The sequence below is a fragment of the Mastacembelus armatus genome, chromosome 2 (genome assembly GCF_900324485.2).
Source record: "Mastacembelus armatus chromosome 2, fMasArm1.2, whole genome shotgun sequence".
Taxonomy (NCBI): domain Eukaryota; kingdom Metazoa; phylum Chordata; class Actinopteri; order Synbranchiformes; family Mastacembelidae; genus Mastacembelus; species Mastacembelus armatus.
Genome location: NC_046634.1, coordinates 8939790 through 8961350, shown reverse-complemented (window position 1 = coordinate 8961350; position 21561 = coordinate 8939790). Strand labels below are relative to the sequence as shown.

General features: G+C 43.6%; 2 protein-coding genes across 7 annotated transcripts in view; both read left to right on the top strand.

Annotated features, from left to right (window-relative positions):
* The first annotated feature begins 97 nt into the window (after positions 1 to 97).
* LOC113127211 (abl interactor 2-like) lies at positions 98 to 15405 on the top strand. 6 transcript variants are annotated; one of them, XM_026301589.1, is made up of 10 exons: positions 98 to 252; positions 3314 to 3481; positions 3623 to 3799; positions 5282 to 5385; positions 7904 to 8050; positions 9539 to 9663; positions 10924 to 11088; positions 11827 to 11913; positions 12496 to 12678; positions 13018 to 15405. In XM_026301589.1, the coding sequence occupies exons 1-10, from the start codon at positions 136 to 138 to the stop codon at positions 13191 to 13193; spliced, it is 1449 nt and encodes a 482-aa protein (XP_026157374.1). In that variant the 5' UTR covers positions 98 to 135; the 3' UTR covers positions 13194 to 15405. The 6 variants fall into 6 exon arrangements, with proteins under 6 accessions (XP_026157374.1, XP_026157375.1, XP_033181374.1 ...); XM_026301590.1 differs by having other exon boundaries at positions 11830 to 11913; positions 13018 to 13193; XM_033325483.1 differs by lacking the exon at positions 7904 to 8050 and having other exon boundaries at positions 11830 to 11913.
* Positions 15406 to 17647: 2242 nt separating this feature from the next.
* LOC113127450 (collagen alpha-1(XVIII) chain-like) overlaps positions 17648 to 21561 on the top strand; it is a 32328-nt gene continuing 28414 nt past the window's right edge. Inside the window, exon 1 of the mRNA XM_026302044.1 lies at positions 17648 to 17908. Coding sequence (XP_026157829.1) covers positions 17821 to 17908 — 88 coding nt within the window. The 5' untranslated portion in view covers positions 17648 to 17820. The remainder of the gene's footprint in view (positions 17909 to 21561) is intronic.

Here is a 21561-nt window from a genome sequence, read left to right as displayed (position 1 = left end):
TTACATAAATGCATTTAACCAGTGTGGAGTGTTTTAATCCACATTATTCATGTTGGGGAGCCCCCTGCAGTACCGCACTCTTCCGCGGCGGCGCCAGCGAGCACACACACACGCCGCTCCGCTAAAGATGTGAAAATGGCGGAGCTGCAAATGCTTCTGGAAGAGGAGATTCCTGCAGGACGAAGCGCCCTACTAGACAGTTTCACCAATTTGGAAAGAGTCGCAGAGTACTGCGAGAGCAACTATGTTCAGGTAAGCTGCCACAGGTGCGGAAGAAAAGACGGTGCCTCGGTGGGGGCGAACTGATGCTAGGCTAGCTGATGCTAACGCTGCCGCTGTGGTGCAGCTAGCCTCGGCTAACGCAAAAACATCCAGCTGTCAGGGCGTTTAATCAGCCAATAATGACTCGGTCTGTATTTTATTCTCTGTGTACACGTCGGAAGAGATCGTGGTTGTGTTTGGGATCACATTTCCATCGACATAACAGTGTGTGAGTGGTAGATAAAGCGCAGACTGCCCCGTTAGCCGATTAGCTCATTAGCCAGCTGCTCGACATCACCCCCTAAAATACTAAACAGACACCGTGAAAATCAGTTTCTCGGCTCTGTTGCTGCATCTGCAGCAGCCAGATGATCATGGACGTGATGTAAAGCCAGATTAATCTGCGATGAGCTTTGGTTGACAGGAGATAAACCGCCTTGGCAGTATTATCGACAACGAGCGATTTATTGTGTTGGATTGAAGCACTGAGACTTGTTTTTAAGGTGACAGCGTCAAAATACGTTTGATCCAGGACTTTAAACCCACAAAAATAGATTATTTAAATACCCTGTTAGCTGGGATTGATTATTTCTATTCACGATCTTGAGTTTCAGGTAGATGATCAGTTGCTTGTTGGTCCAGTCCTATTCAGACATTTATTTGTGATCCTCTTCAGATTTTATTTGATCGATTTTAGTGTATTGGTTACTGGGCTTTTTCTCGCACCCCAGACTCTTTACAGCTCTGCTTTGAAAAGTGAGAAATTTGGGAGCAGAGTGATAGTAAAACAGGTTTTGACGAGGTGTGATGCTGAGGTCTGCCATCCTGATCAGGTCTGACAGGTTGTCCTGAGGAGGAGTGGTGGCCCTTGGACGTTGGCAACTCGCTGTCTGGCAGGCTGCCCCGGTTTCTTATCACTCTGGGAGGTTTTCTCAGCTGCTTTTAAGTGGGAACTGCCACCTGCAGATCAGTTAGGTTGATCTGTTCACCACAGGGATGTTTAGTGGGATACTTCACCTTTCGAGCTCTGTTTTAATTCACCTCTTTGCTCTGTGGCGTTAGTTATCTGGGAAAGGAAAGTTTTTTGGTTTTGTGTTGATATATTTATAAAATGAAAATAAAATAAAAAATGCTGTGGGCGTGATAGCATAGATCTTTGGTTTTTCTAGTCATAATTTACGTGCTACAGGTTTCACCTTGAGTATAGTTCAGTTCAGGTACTAATTATTTCAGCTCTAACTGTGTCCACCCCACTGAATATTAGAAACGGCTTTCATAATGGACAACATTTCAACAGCACCCCAAGCTCCATTCTCCAAAGTGACCATGAATTAGAATCAGGGAGTAATAAAATGAATATATTGGCTGAGTGTATGTTTAATACTGGGAGGGAGATGTTCTGCCACTGACATAGAGTAACAGTAAAACTTTGCTGTCGCTGCTCTCAGGTTGTTGTTCCATCCATCCATCTTCTCCTAAACACCGTATCAGCAGTTTGTTAGTGTCTTTTCTTCCCTGCAGGTAGCAGCTTCAGCTACACTTGTGACTTTTGCCACATAACCTGTTTGTCCTCATACTCCAGCAATGCTCTGACTCTCACACCTCTTTAAAAGATGTTTGGTTTGCAGACTGACAGGATTTTTTGGATTGCACTTTGCGACAGACATTTATCTTGCATCATGAACACGTTGTTACCCATAAAAGTGAATAGACTGCTGCTGCTGCTGAAGATGCTGCTGTGTGAGCCTCAGCTTGTGCCCGGGTTGTGCTGCTTGGCTTGTGTTCTCTCTTTTATCAGTTTTACATCAACGTATTTCACTTTGGCCAGAAGTCCCAGATAAAAATAGTATAAGATGAAACAGCTGAGTTGTGCTGTGCAAACATTTGGCAGATACACAATCTAAGGAAGGAAGGAAGGAAATGTGGATGTCATAGTTTAGGTGTAGGTTAAATCAGTATCTAATTATGACCCAAAGGTTGCTGTGACCTGAGCGTGTTTACTGTCTGTCTAGTAATCAGTCTGCTGCTATGCAGTACGCACACACACACACACACACACAGACACAGACACAGACACAGACAGAGACACAGACAGAGGTGTGTGCTGGTTTGAAAATATATGATGAATGGTTTTGTTGTTGCAACTCATTATAATTATTGTTATTTTTCAGGATGAATTACTCTGCAGATTTTTCTCTGCTGTGGAAAAAGCCCAATGAAAATTTGTAGAAGCTGAAATTCCCAAAAGTAAAAACATCAAATCCTCCAGTTTGAGAAACATGAATTATAAAATGTTTAGTATTAATTAATGATCTTAATTTTCAGTTGCTCAGACTAAAACATTCAGCTTTCCTGATTTTATTGATAAATTGATTATTAGTTTACACTTAGCTTTCACTTAAATAACTAAGCACTCATATAACAGTCCAGCCCCACACAGTGTCAAGAAACAACCCAGTTTCCCAGCAGTAACATTAGTGGATCCATGTGCCCTTAGATGTCCTTGTTGCTGTGCCCACGCAGTGCCCATGGCCCGGCCAGCTGCCCCAGAACTCTCCTTTCATTACCTGCTACTCACATCTCTGTCATTAGAGGGGTTTTCTTTTACGTCTCGGAACTGAAAACCTGTGTGCTGACAGGTTTTGTTGAATTCTCCTGATTTTGTGTCTGTGTTACAAGGATGGTATTTAGTTCAGGTTTTCTAAATCAAAGACCCTGTGTCTTCTGATTACATGTAACATTTGATATGTGTGTCATAGCAAAGTGAGGCGGTGGTTTCTTTATCATCCTTTATCACCCCCCACCCCCAACTTATAGTTTGTGAGGGTGGTGCTGGAATTATTCCATACGTGATGTCAGGATGACCTTCTGGTCTGTGGTCAGTGGTTTGAGATGTATTTTTAATGTCTTCCTGATCAAATTGCAGAGTTTTCACCCTCATCCTTTAGTGTAGATGGCTCAGGGTAAGCAGACTCAGCTGCACACAGTGAAATGCAAATATATCTTTTTAAGAGTCAAATGTTGCTCTTCTCTCTGCTGTCTCTTTCTGCAGTCTCCAGACAAGCAGAGGGCGTTGGAGGAGACCAAGAACTACACCACCCAGTCTCTGGCCAGCGTAGCCTACCTGATCAACACGCTGGCCAACAATGTCCTGCAGATGCTGGACATCCAGGCTTCGCAGCTCCGCCGCATGGAGTCGTCCATCAACCACATCTCACAGGTCGGGAGCTGACATGCAATAACGAATGCCAAGAATAATGATCACTGCCTCACCAGCTGCTGAGTGAAAAGTAAAAGTGTAAACTCAACTCAATAAATATTAGAAAATGTCCTTGTCCTGTCCTTTGCTCCATTTCCTCAGACGGTGGACATCCACAAAGAGAAGGTAGCCCGGCGGGAGATCGGCATCCTCACCACCAACAAGAACACATCCCGCACACACAAGATCATCGCCCCAGCTAATCCCGAGAGGCCTGTGCGCTACATCCGCAAGCCCATCGACTACAGCATGCTAGACGACATGGGCCACGGAGTCAAGGTGGCAATTTTGTTGTTTTCTGCTTCATTTGACCAATTAGACTGAAGACTGGATGAGTCAGTTAAGCTCTGTTGGCTTTTATGTGATGATATTTAAAGTGAAACGGATGTTTGCCCCAGGGTGGGTAGGAATGTCACTGGTTGACACTGGTTGGTGTCTAGAGGTTTTGAGATTATTTAAACATATTTAAATATGAAAACCTAAATTAATAGATAGAAGATTTAATTTTTTTCTTGTGGCCTCTAAAAATCATTTCAATGAAAAATCAGAGAGGAGGCATTTGGGTTTTTGGGTTAATGTGGGCTAGTCACTGTAGAAAGTCTAATGGAGATGGAAAGGACTTTTAGAGGTCGAACAGGCAGTGTAAGAGAAAAATCAATGGCTGAAGCTTTTCACGCGGGTTGGAAACTAATATCATCCAGGATGTAAACTCTGCTTAATAGATTCTCTGTTGCTGTAAGTCTGTCACCTGCTGCAGCTAATGTCTTCCTGTGCAATAGTGATTTTATTTAATAAAACGATGAAAGTGGCAGATTTTGGAACTGATGTTCCACACAAAGACAGTCTTGTTTGCCATCAAATCGAAGGCCAAGCTTCAACCTTACAAAGGTCTCAAAGAACTAAGTCCTCAGTTTTTAACACTGAGCCATTGTTAGCCAGATCTCAGCAGCTTGGCTTTATGTACCACATGCATGAATAACCGTTGTTCTTCTTCTCCTCCTTCACTCGCTAATCCTCTGATTTCTTCTCTCTCTCTCTTGCTGCTTCCCTAATTTTGCCTTTATAATCAACCGTAGTGGTTGCAAAGGTTTAAGGTAAGACTTTGAAAGTAAGAGCCTCAAACAGGGGAAGTGGTTTTGTGATTTCTGAATGAATGGGGTTTTTTTTTTTTTAATTGTCATGAGAGAAATCTTTTTTTTATTTTTGTCAGTTTTGTGGGTGTGTTTGCTGTTTAAGGTGCAGCAATAGTTTGACGTGTGTTTGCTTTCTTGAGGAGAATTAATGAGAACAGTGAGACCATTTCTGTCATTTCTGTCTGTTCAGTGTGAACATGGAGATGTTCTTAGAATCAAACCAGCCAAATGTACAGAATCCACCGATTAAAGCTCAGCTGACACTTCTCATTTGTTTAATCTGCACGAATATGTCAAAACAACAGGCCGCAGTTTTACAAGCATTTATTTAGTTTTTACACTGTGGATTTATGAGGATTAAAGAAATGAGCTATAATGTGTTAATTCGTGAGCTTTAACAGTCTGATTGCAGCTGCGCTAAGCTAACTCTTCTGACTCCAGCATCATCTTTAATACAAATATCAGAGTGCCATTGATTTTCTCATCCAGAAAGAAAGTAATCAAGTATCATTCTCTCTTTCTGCAAATAATCCTTTGGACACTGCAGTGTTGGAAAGTTTTAAGGTGTTTCTATTCTCCTCTGTCTGTAGTGTTGTGGTTAACCAACAAATATGTCCTCCCCCCACAGGCCAGCGCTCAGAACATGAAGGCCGGTGGAGGTGGACTCCCTCGCACTAACCCGCCCACACAGAAGCCCCCAAGCCCACCGTTGACAGGGAAAGGGACCCTTGGGTATGTAAAGCTTGCTGCTGCCTTGAAGTGTGTCCAGATGGACGTACGGACGCACAATCGTGTCCAGGCTGAATGTGTGTTTGTGGCTTTGGGAAAGTACCCAGGAGCCCTTCAGAGGGGCCTGGGTGTCTGTGTGTAAGCAGAGCCTTAAGTGCTGTTTTAAAGGGATGTCAGTGTTAGTTCACATCACAATGGTGAACTCTGGTTTGGTTTCTCACCTGTGCTGGTGAGACAGGGTTGGGGGTCTCCCTTTTTAAGAAGCTTTTCAGCCTAATTTGTTTGGTTCTCCAGTTGTGTCCATGTGCAGCAAAGCGCATGCTGAAATTTGACTCTGCTCATAAACGTTCTGTGCACACCGGTTTAATTTTACATAAAGAACCAAATAAATAACTAATAAGTAAAGACGGTTGTGGATCTGACCTGACATTTCCTGGCACCGGACAGTTTTCAGTATTTTCTCATAAACAGATTCTGGTCTGGCTCTGAAGTTAAACACCAGTGGTGATAAGTTGCTTCCATTCGTGATTTTGTTTAATTAATGAAGTCGAGTTGCAAAGTTTCAGAATTGCTTAGTTCAACAAATGAGATGCACCCAAAATAAACCTTTCCTCAGCTGACCCTCCTTGGTGGCCTCTTTATTTGATTTTACAGGAAGCACAAGTGTTTTATTACACAGCCAGATAGAGAAGTTCAGCGAGGTATCGGGCTACGACTCTGACGCTTCACAAACGTAGAGGGTGTTTGACATTTGAAACTGTCAGATTTCAGCAAGCAGTTTGATAAAATTGGGTCTGGAAAGCTCCTTCTGTTGCTGCTGAGCCAAGGTTTTAGTTGTGCAGGTGGTGCGCTGCCAGTCTTCAACCTTTTACTGGCATTTGTCTAATGCCAGGGCTCAGGAGGAATGTGATCACAAAGGTCACAGACACAACTTCTTCAGGTCCTGATGGCCGTGCTAATCAGGGAGGGAAATTACCATCAGCTGATCTAAAGTTTGGAAGTCACTTGGCTTCATGAATGAGCGCAGGGATCCGCTGGCTGTCAGACGCCCCACATCTGGAAGGCAGAGTAATATATTTTTACTGTATATGTTGTCTATTGTCAAGTTGGCTACTACACACTCACTGATGCATGGACCAAAATACTGTTAGCCAGTTCTAATCATCTATATTTGCCTCAGTAATCCGGTGCTCCTCTGGCTCTAAGTAGACAACAGCCTCTTAAGTGGCCACAGTAAGACGAGAGAACTTACCTTCATCTGACTGAGTGTCCCTTTGTCTCCCTCACTGTGTGTCTGTCACTTTGTGGTAATGTTACGAGTTTAGTTTATGGGATAGACTGTTAATGTTGTTCTTATATTTTGTCACGATGCCAAAGCTGCAGAGTTTTTTCATATCTTCTGTTGTGTGTCTGATTGTTGAGGGTGTCTCTTATCCCACAGGGACTCTGCTAGTCCAGCCCGTACATGTTGTGTTTGTGTCACACTTGGGACCTTCCTGTGTTTGTGTGTTTGTGTGTCTGTGTGTGTCCTATGTAACCTTCAAGAGCTGTCTGTGTCGGAGCTTGTGAGTGACTGACTGTGTCCACCTCCTCATATGAGCCTTCAGAGAGATGGCGTGTGGGTTTTTTGTCCCTGTTCCTTCAAGACGCATGCCAGTCAAGCCCAGCTCCGCCTCCATGATGCAGCTTCTGCCGCAGCCTGTGGCTACGGGCGGACATTGTGACTTTTAATTTAGCGTTTCTCCTCTTTCTTTGTTTTTCAAATGTACTTTCAGTTGTGTGTTTGTGACCCAGCCCACCCACTCCTGGCTGCCCCATGTTCCTCATAGCAGTGTTTTTCCATAGCAACAGTGCTCAGAGATGGGTCACACCACTGTCAGCTGAGATTTACATACCAGTGCATCTTTTAAGGCCCAGATCAATAAATTGCAGGGTTTTGTTTTCCTGTCGCCCATTTCAAAACTGAGGTCGTCATCAGAAGCACTGCTGGTCTGGTGAAAACCCACTTTCTTTTTTTATTTAATGAATAAAATGCAGCTTTGTTCAGGCTCAGACAGGAATTGAATTCAAACCACTCTGAAATGTTCTTTCCTATCATTTTAAGCCTCTTGACTTTATAATTCAATTTAGAATTTAAGCCTTGGTGGTGTTAGTTTAATGCTGTTTATGAAATTCTCAGGGGTTTTATTCAAAGTTAGGTCAAACAACAACCAGACAACACACAGTACAGACATATTGACATTTCAGCTGTTTAACTACAGACATAGATAGTCTTTCTTTATGTTCTGAGGGTGTGGTTTTTAGCCAACAGCAGTGATAGCGTGTTGTCCCGACCTCGCCCTCCCTGTCTGCCCAACACCACCTGTGGACCCCAGCCTGTCCCGATGTTCACCACCTGTCATACCCCATTTTTTAAGTTTGCATTTGTTTGTTTCTTGCTCTCCTCCTCCTCTCTCTCCTACACTTCTCTGTGGATGCCCCTGCCTTCCCCTCGACTCCTGTCCTCCTGACCCTCTCGCAGGCACCACTCCCCCTATAGGACGCTTGAGCCGGTGCGTCCGCCCGTTGTCCCTAATGACTACGTCTCGAGCCCGACACGCAACATGGTGCACCCCCAGCAGAGCCCTGCACGCACTGCATCTGTTAATCAGAGGAACCGCACGTACAGGTACCCCCCCAATCCCTTCCCAGCATGCCCCTCTACACTTTTTAAACACACCCCCTTTTCCCTCTACCTCCTTCCCCTTCTTCTTCTCCTCTCCTACACTTAAAAATGCGAGACAACTTTTGAACATCTTTCCCCTCTTCTGAAACGACTCCCCATGGAAAATGTAATTATCACTCCCTTGTCCTTTTTTATTCCACCTGAACTCACAGTTGTAACCTTTTTACAAAATAGTTCCAGCTCACAGGGAAAGCCTAGATTTCTGTGGAAAACCCTCACCTGTAACACTCTCCTCACTGCTCAGATAAGCCCAAAGAAATGAGGACGAGGTAGAGATCCAGAGTTTTATTTGTTATGTCTAGACACAGGTTCCTACGGAAATAGTCGTTAAAACGGCAGCGGCGCCCCCACAGTCCTGTCATCCCACTGTCAGTTTGTCTCCCAAAATGTGCCTCTTTAGTCGCACACATGCAGATGTTCATAGATTCCTCCGTCTGCGGTGAGAGAAGTCAGAGCACGGGGGGAAACAACATGGGAAGTTTCGTCAATGCGTCCCATCTGTGTGCCATATATTTTTAACAGTTCAAGTCCAGAAACAAGATATATTTTCCCCGACTCTCCTCTCAGCACAAGTCTTTATTGTCACTGCTCCATCCACAGCTCATTTTCTTCATCACTCAGCCATGCGTCTGACAAAGCAGTCTGCCCCATGTGTGCCTCTATGGCACGCCATGTCTTTGTCTTCGTCTTGTGTCGCTACTGCGTCACCTGCGTCATGTGTCTTTGGTGATGCTTCCAGCTGCTTTTTATCACTGTGACATGGTCATTTCAAAGGCATAACAGCTCACCATAACACATCAGCTGACTTGAAGGTGCCACATTAATAATGTGAAACATTGAAAAGCCAGGAAGGCAATAAGACTTTTTACATTCTGCTAGAGAGCCTGAACCGTGTGGTTCTGGACTGGTTGCACCTCCATCTTTACTGCTGGAATCCAAGACAGGATGAGATAGGTGAACGACATAAACAGATTTCTTTCTGAGAGATCTGCTGTTGAGGTATTAAAATTTTACTGTTCAGGAATTTTTTTTTAGGAGCTCAAGAGCAAATTCAGGAGCTTTATGTGTTTAATGCAGCTTTGGACAACACACAACTGCTGTGGGTGCTGCCAGCATCAGTACTAAGACATTTCTTTGTGTTTATTCATGTTTCTTTCTGAATAAAACATCAAGCCTAACGTCAGAGCACAGGACAAGCCGAAAGCACGAGCAAATGGACATGTAAAGCAAAACTAATATCGTTCATTAGTTTCATCAAAACAAAATATTAAAGTATTTTGTGGCATTAGGAACACTGTTTGATCAAAAAAGGGGTTTGTGTTTTGCTCTTCCTGCACTATTCTGTAGTATCTGGGCTTTATTGTTTTGTTGCTTTGAGTCCAAGTGCGTCTGTGTGACAGTGTCTGATGTGTTTTGCTGCCCAACCACCAGCAGTGGGAGCAGCGGAGGCAGCCACCCCAGCAGCAGTCGTAGCAGCAGCCGAGAGAACAGCGGCAGTGGCAGCGTGGGTGTGCCCATCGCTGTGCCGACCCCAGCCCCGCCCACCGCCTTCCCAGGTAATCCCTGCTTCCTGTTTCCCCTCCCAGCAGGTGACTGCAGGATCTCAGAGGGCCTGGAATCAACTAACTTGACTAATCTTTGTTCAGTGTCCAGGATTTCTACACACTCTGGGTGTGAAATGAGAATGTGTAGGAACCCTGGATCTGCTACAGTCCTTTCCTCCCGACTCACTCTTATCTTGTCTTGACCTCCCTCACCTGTCTTTTCTCTCCTTCCTTATCTTTTTTACTTCTTCCGTCCCTTCGCTTTGGACCCCTTAGGTTCAGCTCCTGCCCCATCCAATCCAGCTAAACCTCCCCCCAACACTGCCACAACCCCTGGACCCCCCAACTCTGCCCTAGACGGCCCCCCACAGGCCCCTAACCCCCCTGTAGAGATCCCGCCTGTACCCCCACCCCCTCCCCAGCTCCCTGCCTCTGCAGCCCCCACTGGCACAGGCCCCGCTCCTTACGGCAACCCCGCACAAGGTGAGTGTGTCCTGGTGGGAATGATCACCCAGTCCTCCGCACTCCCTCCATCCCGCCTCCCCAGACATGTGTCGTCCTGCTTGTGAAACCCAAGTTCACACCCGGCCAAGTGAAAAGTATCTCAGCTAATGACGATTGTCGAAAAGGTCGAAAGGTTTTATAAACTCTGAGGTATGTTGAACTTTGACACAAACAAGTGTTTTGTGCTTCATTCTGTTAAAAGTTCAGCACTTCTTTTAAAATTATTATATATTATTGCAGCAAATGCCCACAACACAAAATGATGTGGTGGAGAATTTATCATCTAAATTAAAAATGAGACATTTCCATTTTTAAAAAGTCTGTTTGAGTTTTTGTACCAAAAGTGCTGAAAAAGAATTTCCACCAGAAAATATCACTTGATTTCTGGACATTTGTTAAAAAGGTCCAGTTTCTAAGTCGAACAGCTTTTCAGCCTCAGACCCTCTGCTCTTCATCCTTCACAGCATCTCACCGGCTGCTTGTCTGTGCTGATGGTGATCGTGTTCGAATGTGTAATGCATGAGTTGTGTGGTGAAGCGCTTTGCACAGGAAAGTCTTGATTTCTTGTGTATTTATCGATCTTTTTATTTGTTGTGTGTAAGTTAAGTTCTGTGGCTGTATATTGTTATCAGTATGCTAATGCTAATGCTGCAGTAACTCGACACTTTGTGTTACACTTTCAAGCACCAGAAGAAGAAAAACAAAACCATTCTTCCTCCACTCTGGTGAAATGACTCTTTGCTGCCCCCCGGTGGTGTTTCCTCTCAGGTGCACCTCAGTTCTACAGCATGAACCGCCCGGTGCAGCAGCCCCAAAACCCACAGGTGGGAGGCTCCCTGCCGTACCGCCGGCCCTCGTCTGTCACCGGGCAGCCCAACGTGACCCACAACCAGAACCAGCTCAACGGTGGCCCACACTTCACCCCGAACCAAGGTCTGCTTATTACTAATTATAAATAATCATTATTAGTTGACTGGGATTTTATTCTGTATTGGTGAATTCTTCATGAAACATTTGCAGTGTCAAATTTCTCTCAAAGACTGTAGATTTCAGAAGGGGCAGGTCAACAGTGTCTGACTCTTCATCTGGATCGTTTATGGAAAGAGCCTGGTCTCATGTTCTGTCATTTCCCATCAACTTTGCATCTTTGAATAGACTTCATGTCTTTTGTAGCTTCTGTCTTCATTCGTCTTTGTGACCTTTTGTCTTTTAAACTCTCCAGGTGCTCGTCCTCTTGTGTATTAAGTATCAGTTCATATTTAAATAATGTGTGTTGTGTGGTCTCACCCGTCTCAGTCTATAGATTTATCATCTATGACATGTCATAAAATAGTAACTACAAATAATCCACGCCAGATCTCAAGTTGGCGTTCAGGCTCAGTGTCATGGTTCAGTTACAAAGAGAATAGGATGCCTGCTTAGGATACAGCTCCACATGCTGTACAGTAGAAAAGTAACAGGCAGTAACACTGATGATCGGCTGTAAGTGTTGCTTTGATTCTGACCTGTTCTTCTTCTTCTTCTTCTTCTTCTTCTTCTTCTTCTTCCTTCACTCTGTGCCTTTCTTGTTTTAACCTCATTTTCTCATGTCTGTCGTACTGCGACGCGGCGCCCTCTCTCCGGCCCCGTCCTCCTCCTCCATCTCTGTATATTCACACTGTTTGGTGATAGCAGGCCCGCTCGCGCCCCCTCCCCCCTCCATGCAGGTCACCCCTCAGCTGCCTCTGATGGGCTTTGTGGCCCGAGTTCAGGAGACTAGTAAGTGGCTTTTAGCTCCTCGCTCCCTCTGCATGACCACCGGTCCTCTCCCCAACAGTTAGCGTTGGGGAAATGTCCCTTTTTTTTTTTTTTTTTGATCGGAATAAACCGGTGATCAGCTGCCAACAGAGATCGGTTATCACCACATTTGTTCATCTTTCTGTTATCATAAATGATTTATAGCTATTAAGACCATGGAGTGAGAGAGACTACAAATTAAAAATACACAATTGGCGCCTTTGTTTGAGGTTTGGCAGGAAATGTTGGTAGCTGACCACTTGTAAATAGTACGACGTGTGAAAACCAGAAAACGTGAAGCATGATGGAAAAGATGAGGCATGTTGTTTGTTGTTGTGTGATGTTTCCCTGTGTGTGTGTGCACATTTTATCAGTGCTTTAATAAATAAAATACACACTACTGACCAGCCGAATGTTGTCTGGACCCTGCATGGACTGTGTCTGTTCCTTTACCAGATGCATGACAATATCCGTCTGTGTCTCTTGACTAAAGCCGACGTCTGTGATCCCTTCCTAACCTCTGATTGGTTCTTTCTCTTCCCACCTGTCTGAAACTACTTCCAGTCTCAGACGTGCCGCCTCCACCTCCACCTGCCGACGAGCCGGTGTTTGAGGAGCCCACCCCTCCTCCCCCGCCGCCGGAGGACTACGAGGACGATGAGGATGAAGAGTCGGCGGTGGTGGAGTACAGTGACCCCTACGCTGAGGAGGACCCACCCTGGGCCCCACGCACCTACCTGGAGAAAGGTTTGCCCTTTGCTCACTCATTTGGCATTTAAAGTTAAGCCAATCCAGCTAGAGCTCCTTTTAAAGTCTGAAAATCACAGGGTGAGAAAATGACTCGCACCTTTTCTCAGTTTCGCTTCACCGCTTTGTGGTGCTGTGCAGGCAACAGTTTGCAGAATCACCAGGTTTTGATCCTGGACGAAAAATCATTGTGTGTGTGGTGTCCGCCCACTTTGGTGGGTGCTTACAGTCTCGCCTGTGATTGGTTAAACATAGGTGTCGTTACATCTCAGGTCTCATACCTAGAAGTATGGCTCCTTGGATTCTTTGAACCTGTGCTCTCCTCCTGTTTTTCCACAGTGGTGGCCATCTACGACTACACTCGCGATAAAGATGACGAGCTCTCGTTTCAGGAGGGCGCCATTATTTACGTGATCAAGAAGAACGACGACGGCTGGTTCGAGGGCGTGATGAACGGGACCACGGGCCTCTTTCCTGGCAACTATGTCGAGTCCATCATGCACTACGCCGATTGAACAATCCCCCCACTGGGCGGAGGAGCGGGAGGAGCGTTTGATGGGGAAGGTAATGTCGAGGGAGGGGAGCCAAGTGTTAAAGGACAAAGACTTTGATCAGACAGAGCATGAACACCTCCGGGCGAAGAGGACGGGGGAAGAGGAAAAAGTTTTTAACGCAGTCGCAACATGAAAAAACGATTCCCAGTCGTTCTCTCGACACCACCATTGTAAAACACCACTACTCTAGATATATTGTTCCCTGTAATCTTTCTTTGGTTCTTTCTTTGACTGAGGACTGGATGGTGATGGATTTATTGTGTTTTGAAAGTTTTGTGTTACATTCAGAGGCCACTACATCGACTTTGCTTCATTTAGTTTTTTTACTACTTCTCCTTTATTTTTGAACACTATTTATTTGGATATTTTTTTGTAGTGGATAAATGGTGAGCAGGTAGATGGGGCTGCTGAGAAGGGTTTAGTTAGGGTTTCCAGGTGGTTTCCTCAGACGAAGGGCTGGAGAATGCCTTCTTGTGTAGATTTTCTTCTTTAACACTCCAGAGATGTTTTAGAAAAATCCTTCTCTCTATAGAAAAACTATAAATGCAACAACAATATCCTCGTGGGAACAAGTAGTAGTTTCCGTACTTGACAAAACGTTTAGTTGGGTACCTCGGCAGGGAGTGTGCCAAAGCTGACATTCACTAAAATAAGCACATAAAATGTCTTAAAATGACAAGTGAAGCTAGAAAGATGAGTCAGAAAGTAAAGAGAAAGCCCAAAATGTGCTTTAAATGACTTTTTTTTTTTTTTTTAAGTTAATCTGATTATTTGAAAGTTTTGCGCCATGCACGTCTGAGGTTTAAGGTCCAAGGGGAGAGCTGAGTCCCTACATGCTTCACTTTGCTGCCCAGTGAGCGTTTCTCAGTGAAGGAGTCGTCACCCAGCGTTTCAGTTAGAGAGGAGAGAGAGATCCTCTGTTCACAGTGACCCAGACTTTGAAGTCATGAATAATAGAAGTATATTAGCTCAACTGGCGCAGCTGATCATTTGCAGTGTTCATATGCATTTGAATGAAGATCCTTTTTTTTACTTTATACTTTAGCGTATTACCAACGGGGCCAGAATCAAGTTTTGCTTGCAGAGCAGCAGACTGCATGTTTCAATGAGGAAAAAAAAAACAAACTTTTCTTTTCTGCTCTATTGATGATTAATGTCTTAATATTTTTAGATATGCTGTGGTTTGGTTTTTGATATTCACTCACAACGATGCATTTAGATCATTTCTAAGATGCTTGTGCCATATTGAAGTGTGTGTTGCTGTTCAGAGGCTATCACTTCTTTTGCAATAAATTTGGCCAGAGTGGGGTGGATCTAACTACAACTCTTCTTCTTTTGTTCTGGTTTTTACAAGTTTTGAATCAAAAGCACATACATTTGTAGTAAAAAAAAAAAGGTGTAGAAGAAGAAATAATATAAATGTGAGATGTATTCTGTCCTCGAAACGAGACTTAATGAACGTGAAAAAGCAGCCAGCTGTTGTGTTGAAATGGTTTTAACTATCGCAAGTCCCCGAAATTTTAACGGCGTCAGTTCAGACGTCGTTCGTCCTCCGTACAGTTTCCAACATGCCTTGGGTGTTCGCGAGGGCGCAGTGCTTGTTCTTAGGTCAGAAACTTTATTTTCTATTCAACAAATTATAATAACAAGTGGGTCTGTATGTGAGTCTTGCATGCCATTGTTCTTATCTGTACTGGTGTCCCCGAAAACTTATGTGGCAAGATCACCCATTCAAAAGAGACAAGCAGCCCTGCAGCTCTGACCAGGTACCACCAGCCTCATCCAAAGAGACTGTACAACTTTACTTCAAGGCCACGTCCCAGGAGAGGGGTCCTGTGTCCTCCCCACCACAGTTGCCGTCATTACGTCAGTGGTGAAAAATTGTGTGTGTAAGCAGCAAGTGAATTCTGCAGACAAAGACGATGATCAAATATATCACTCAAGATTTATTGCAGAGCTCGTTTCATAACACTCACAGATCGACACTACAGATTCAAATCCCCAATAAAGGCCTTGGTCTGCAGGATTCACAGCTCCCTGCAGTCACAGACGTCCTCAGGATGTCAAGTTTAACAGTCCATGATGCCATTGTGTTGCACAGTTAAAGTTGAATTGCAGAAGTATCATATTTGTAAAATCCTGAGAACAAAGACAATAAAATTATTAAGATTTATGGTGTAGTTATGTCTTGGTTCTTGTCCTAATGCATCTGTGTCCAGCAGAGGGCCCCCCACGCTCTACTTGTTATGCAGCTGTGTCTTCATTGGCTGAGGATAAAGGTGGACGATACATTGACTATAATAAGTTTTTAATCCATTTTAACATTTCCCACTGCTTTAATGATGGAGTGATTATGTTCATTTTTGTTGTGTGTGTTTTCTCTGCAGGGAGGTGCTGACAAAGCTCTGATCCAGCTGTTGAGACGCTTGTTAAATAAGTTTCTAATCTCTGAAAAGTTTTAACTGTCTAATTGAACAGAAAACCATTTAGATTCAAAACTGCTTTCATTGTTTATTCTGTGAGAAGTTTGAATAGTTTGGCAAAACTAAATCCCCCAAAAAAATGACTTGATAGGGGCCAAAATGTTTGGAAGCTTGTGTTTTACAGTATAATCCTTCTCACCAAAGTCATTTTTACATACTGCCAGTTTTAAGATGTGACACCTTAAGTTCAGACTGAGCGGCTGTGAATCTACAGCTGCTCTGTTTCCCTGTGAAACACCAAATGCGGTTCTATGTACTGAGCGTTAACTGCAAATAGGACTCATATGTTGAAATGACTGATTTAGTGCAGACAGTCGTTAAACTATGTGCATCGTCAGTGAGAAAACGAAATGAAATCCTGGTTAAAAGGAGAAGAGGAGGCCTGTGTCTGTTCAGCAGTTATTTAATTTATTGCAAAGTTCTTCACGTTTTGCAATAATTCGATATACAACAAACCCTGTGCAGGTAGAACTGTGGGGGTTTGATGTCGCCTGGTGGCTGCAGGTGAACAGAATCACTCAGAGCCTGGTATTATTCTCCTGCAGGTGGGAACAGCTTTCTTATTGTGCGTTCAGACAGAAGTGACAGATGTTTGCCAGTGTTGTTCTCACTTACAGGTCACAACATAAGTGCTACCTTCAAGGTGACGCTTCCTGAGGTTTGACAGCTGAGAGCAGGGGGGGAGATGGATGGAATTTAAATTTAAGTGTGTGTGTGAAGAGAGTAGATGAGGGGGCGTCTTTGCTGCTGCACATGCCTGAAGAAATGACAGAGCAGCGGTGGTGAAATCACAGTGGAAAGTGGACTAACCTTTACATGTGCAAACAGGATCGACACTGAAACGAGGAGCAGGGGATCCAGTTTACCTCAGAGAGGGATTTTTCTATGCAGTCTTATGGATCAGGACTTGGGCAGGGCATGTTCTGACAAACCCTTTTCACTGCACTGACACTCACTTTCCTTCTTCATAATACGTTTCAGAAAAAAGCAGGTTCTTGGCTTTTGTGCAGTCCTCGGGAATCAAACTTTAACGTCTGAAAATCTATTTGTGAGTGAGCAGGTAGCAGGTAACATACTTGATGGTGTGTGTGAATAGGTGGTGTGTAGCTATGCAGCATCTGTCATCATGTGAAGCCTTTCTCTCTGTGAGGAATGCAGTCTTTAGCCCAGACCACAGGCAGGTGGCACACTGCAGCCCAACACGTCTGAACAGATCCAAACACATGGAAATATTTGCATTTTATTTAACAATGTGGCCTGGACAATAAAATTATCAGTGTTTTACACAAAGCAAAAATTAAAGTGAAGTCCAAAAAATTTTGGGGCATAAATATAGGGACAATTTCAAGGGCCCACGATCAACATTTGATTAAAATTGTGCCCCTGTTAAATAATAAAGATGTTCCTGTCAAATGTGTTGTTTCAGGACCAGATGCCACATGAGTCCACACAGTTTGGAAATAGTCTGACAGCTTTTTGGGGCCTGAGGGGAAGGTTTTAAAAAGTTCAAACCTCATTCACCTGCAGTTGATCCTCCAGGCTTCACTGTAAGTTGTTATATCATTTACCAAATGAGTCCTGCTGAAACGGAGGCAGCTGTTTTTAATAAAATTATTATATGTTTATAGGAATTAAAATAGTAAAGGTATAAAGAGGAATTCTTATCTGAATAAACATTAAAGCAGTGACACATTTTAATCCAGTGAATTGAGTTTTGTGTAGTGCAGAGATATACCAGTCCCCATAAAACACAAACTACACTTTAACATTGGATTTTGTGGATGAATTTTAATGGTTCTCGAAATTTACAATCTTTAAGTTTGAAATGTACCGAGGAAAACGGTTTTTCCCCCCCCCCCCTCCAAGAGCTCTTACTTTGAAAACTTCTTCGCAGGAAGTTCACCCCAGCTTGACGCCAGCCTGCTTTGCGCACTGCTCTGCGTAAAGGTGCACGCAGGTTGGTGAAACTGTCCTGACGCTGGTTTGTTTTCCTCCGGGAGCTGCAGGAACTGACGCTGGAGATGAGAATTCCTCCGGAAAACCTCTGAAAGGACCCGATTTGACTTTTTCTCTCCAAAATATCAGAAATAGCAGCCGCTTCGAGGATGCGTCGTCGCGACAGGTGTTCCATGTTGAGCTGGATGACCTGCATCCTCGTCCTGCTGGCCCCGCAGATAAAACCACAGCGCAGGGGTAAGTGGATGCTTCTATAAATACTTGGATTAATTCTGTTTAAATAAAATGTCACCGCAGAACTTTATGTCTGTGGAGAAACGGATGTTCGTGGAAATTGCAGAAAATAAGCAGGAGTGATTGGGTATAATATTTTTAATGTGCTGACGCATGATCTGAAAGTTTGGATTTTTGAGGTTGTGGTTGATGTGAAGGTCTGGACCTGCACAGATCATCACTTCTCTCTGTTCTTCTGCTGTTTCTGTTGTTTTGTGCATTTTGTTTGTGTCGGCTGTGCTTCACTTTGTTTACCTGCGGATGTTTTTCATCCCTTTGTGGTTATTTTGTGCGGTGCATTATGGTTGTTTCGCGATGCATTATGGTTATTTGTGCAGCTCCTTGTAAACAACTACGTCTTTGAGACTAACAAAGGCTCCAGCCCACAGACCCCCTGACCTCTTGGACCCCTGAGCCTCATAGGTCCGTCCAGTAATCCTTCCATGATGTTGTAGTTGTATGTGTTCCTGTATTTGATTAAATAGATTTAGATACTTTATTCATCATTTATTGATTAAATCTATTACAGTTTCCAGTTTATCTCTATTTCTGGATTAATATTCTGGGTTAAAGTGAAAATCAGAATCAGGTTTAAGGAATAAGAAAACTCACAGGTGAGGAAAGACACCTGAGGTCGTCCTAAGTGGGTTGTAGTGCAGTTATTGTGTGTGTGTGTGTGTGTGTGTGTGTGTGTGTGTGTGTGTTTGCAGAGGGTGGAGATTGCTCAGATTTTCCTTTCTTCAGGGCTCGACTGTCCCTCCCACAGAAAGCTGCTCACTTCATTTTCATCACCTAATTTTACCTGGCTGTGGTTCACACACACACACGCACACACACGCACACACACACACACTTTACACCAACCATATACTGACTATAGTGACTGAGTTCTGTTTGTGCAGAAATGCTCAGACCTGTGCACAGAAAGTTCACACTCAGCTGTTTCATTGCTTGTTGTCTTGTGATCTTTCTTGGTGTTTCTGTGGTTGTTTGTGCATCAGTCAGTCTGAACTGAGGAATGAAGATTCCTCTCGACGCTGAGGTTTAACCGTGAGGCAGAGGGAAACCTGTCACATGTTCGAGCAACAGTTCATGCTCTCCTTGGGTTTACTGTCCAGATGTCGTCCTGGGTTGTGTGTCAACATGGTGGCTTCCAGCACACTGTGTGTTGTGATGATTGCAGTAACGTCATAGTCGCAACAATAACTTTACCTTCTGTAAATATAAGACTGTCCAGCATTAGGCCACATTGCTCAAAAAAACTAAAACCATTTAAACAAAAAGTCACAGAAAACTTATAAAATCGAGGATGAATGTATGTAGAAGAAAACTCTTCTCCATATGATGTTATTAATATTATTATTATTATTATTAAGAAGGATTCAACTTCTTGTTCATGTCGTAAAGACACTGAAAAATGTTGAAATTGCAGCAGTGTTGAAAGTTTTCTGGGACATGTAGGAATTTATTAACTGAGCTAAACTTGGACTGTGGGAATGTGAATCCACCAAATAAGGAAAGTACAAAACTCCTGTCAAACCGTGAACGTCATGAAACGGTAATTTAGTGTCTCCCAGTGCTGCAGGATCTGAGGGCGGATTTTTCCTTGAAGCAAACGGTCTGAATTTCCATCCTCTTTGTTTTCTTTCCGGACATCACACCTCTGAGATTTGCTGTAGCTGTGTTTACACAGTATCTCACACTTAATGAAAGTAGCTGGGACACAAGCAGCAGACTTTGCTCTGGGTGGCCCAGCAGCTCCGCTTCCATAACAAATCACGCTGCATTTCATCAAAGCAGACAATAAATTCAGCTAATTGACCCTGTGTGCTGGGGCGTGCAGCATTGGTAGCACTATGCATGAGGGGCTGGCGTCCGTGCAGGGCGTAAAGGAAATATAACCCAGGAGGTATCATGGGATATTTAGACTAGAGGCTGTTTATTTTGTGTGATTTTAGAGTTTCGTTCATGGATCCAGAGCTGCTGCAGCCTGTCTGAGCACGAGGCAGAAACATCTGCAGTGCGTTTTATGGAGAAATTAGTTGGCTCATATTTTCGACTGCTGATGTCATTAAATACAGGCACATGTTGAACATCATATAGACTGCTTCAGTTTTGTGTATATTCATTTGTATTAGGACTGGCTGGTAGGTGTTTAAGCACAAACCTGACTTTGACAGTTAAATCTCTTTATCAGCTCAGATTTGCTTCGTTCTGATTCGTAAAGTAAAGAACAAGGATCAGTCTCTGATTGGATGAAGTTAAAAACCCAACAGCTTCATAAACGTCATTTTCTGTGATGTGGATTTGTCAACATCTGATGTTTGTTGGACAAAACAACTGTCACGAAGGTGCAGACAGACATTTTTGATAAGCAGTGACAGATAATTGATAATGAAAATAATCATTAGTCGCAGCCCCATGTGACTCACTTTATTTCCTGCACAGCAACAAAAATTTCCCCTGAGATGAGAAAAAAAAAAAAACAAAAATCAGAAGGTGGATCAGTTAAATCGCTGTTTGATTGTTATCATTTAGGCTGAAGGAGACATAAAGCAGACGTTTGTTTAGATACAAACAAAACAGATTATTACTGAGTGTAATTTATGGAAACATCACAGTGCGGTTTCTTCTCAGCTGAACCACTAATTATGGAGCAAACCTGTGTGCTGAAGCTAAACCGCGATGAAGACTCACTGTTTGGACTTGGCTGGGAAACATGTTCGGATCAGCTGCTCTGGTTGTTCTGCAGAAGAATGAAACAGTGGTGATTTAATCAGGGCTGCACATTAACCCTGATAATCTCTACTATGATGTGAATATTGTGTTAGAATTACATCTGTCAGTCTCTGTTATGTATAAACAATGTGAATATCACGTTTGATGTGGATCAATGAGTCTATTAGTATTAGATGATTGGGTCTTGTCTGGGTGTTAGGTTTTCTTCTTGGTGACAGCACAAAGGGAGAGACGGAGAGTGATGACCCAGAGGTCGGGACGCACTTTGGTGTGAAGGCAGATTCTGTTTAGCCCAAAGATTCTCCTCTTATCTCAAATACAGTAAGTTTGTGGTGACATAATAAACTTTGTCTGCATATAAAAACTAATGGTTCAGTGTGAAGAATCAAATATGGATAAGGCGGAGAATGACACGTTGCATGTGGGTTTCTTAATACAAACCCCCAGCACGCCTCTTTATTGTCTTCATAGACCTGAAACTCTATGTACATACTGATGATGTCTTCCTATAGAAAACTTTAAAAGCCCATAAAAGGCTGTGGGTGTTTTCTACCTGATGCCAGCTGTTTGAAGGCGACAGCGGAAGTGTGGAGGTGTAGCTGTGACCTCATCCTGAGGGGCGAGAGGATGTTTTGCTCTGCAGCCTTTCTGCTGCTGTCTAAACCGAGAAGGGGAATGCTTTGTTTTTCCAGCTGCAGGCTGGCGGCTTTGAGCTGCTGATAATGGAGGCTGTGGTTTGTTTCTCCCACCTGCTCAGGCTCTTTAAGATCTAATCAGCAGTTATCCACAAATAGCATGTAAAGATTTAGCTGGAGCTAAAATCTGATGCCCTTTAAGGAGATATTTGATCTCCCTTCCCTCACCGTCGGTCTGTGTGG

Excerpts from the sequence above, each read along its gene's own strand:
- LOC113127211 (XM_026301589.1), top strand. The coding sequence starts at position 136 with ATGGCGGAGCTGCAAATGCTTCTGGAAGAGGAGATTCCTGCAGGACGA. Across the intron at positions 3,482-3,622 it reads CCATCAACCACATCTCACAG|ACGGTGGACATCCACAAAGA; the intron begins GTCGGGAGCTGA and ends CCATTTCCTCAG. Across the intron at positions 9,664-10,923 it reads CCCGCCCACCGCCTTCCCAG|GTGCACCTCAGTTCTACAGC; the intron begins GTAATCCCTGCT and ends GTTTCCTCTCAG.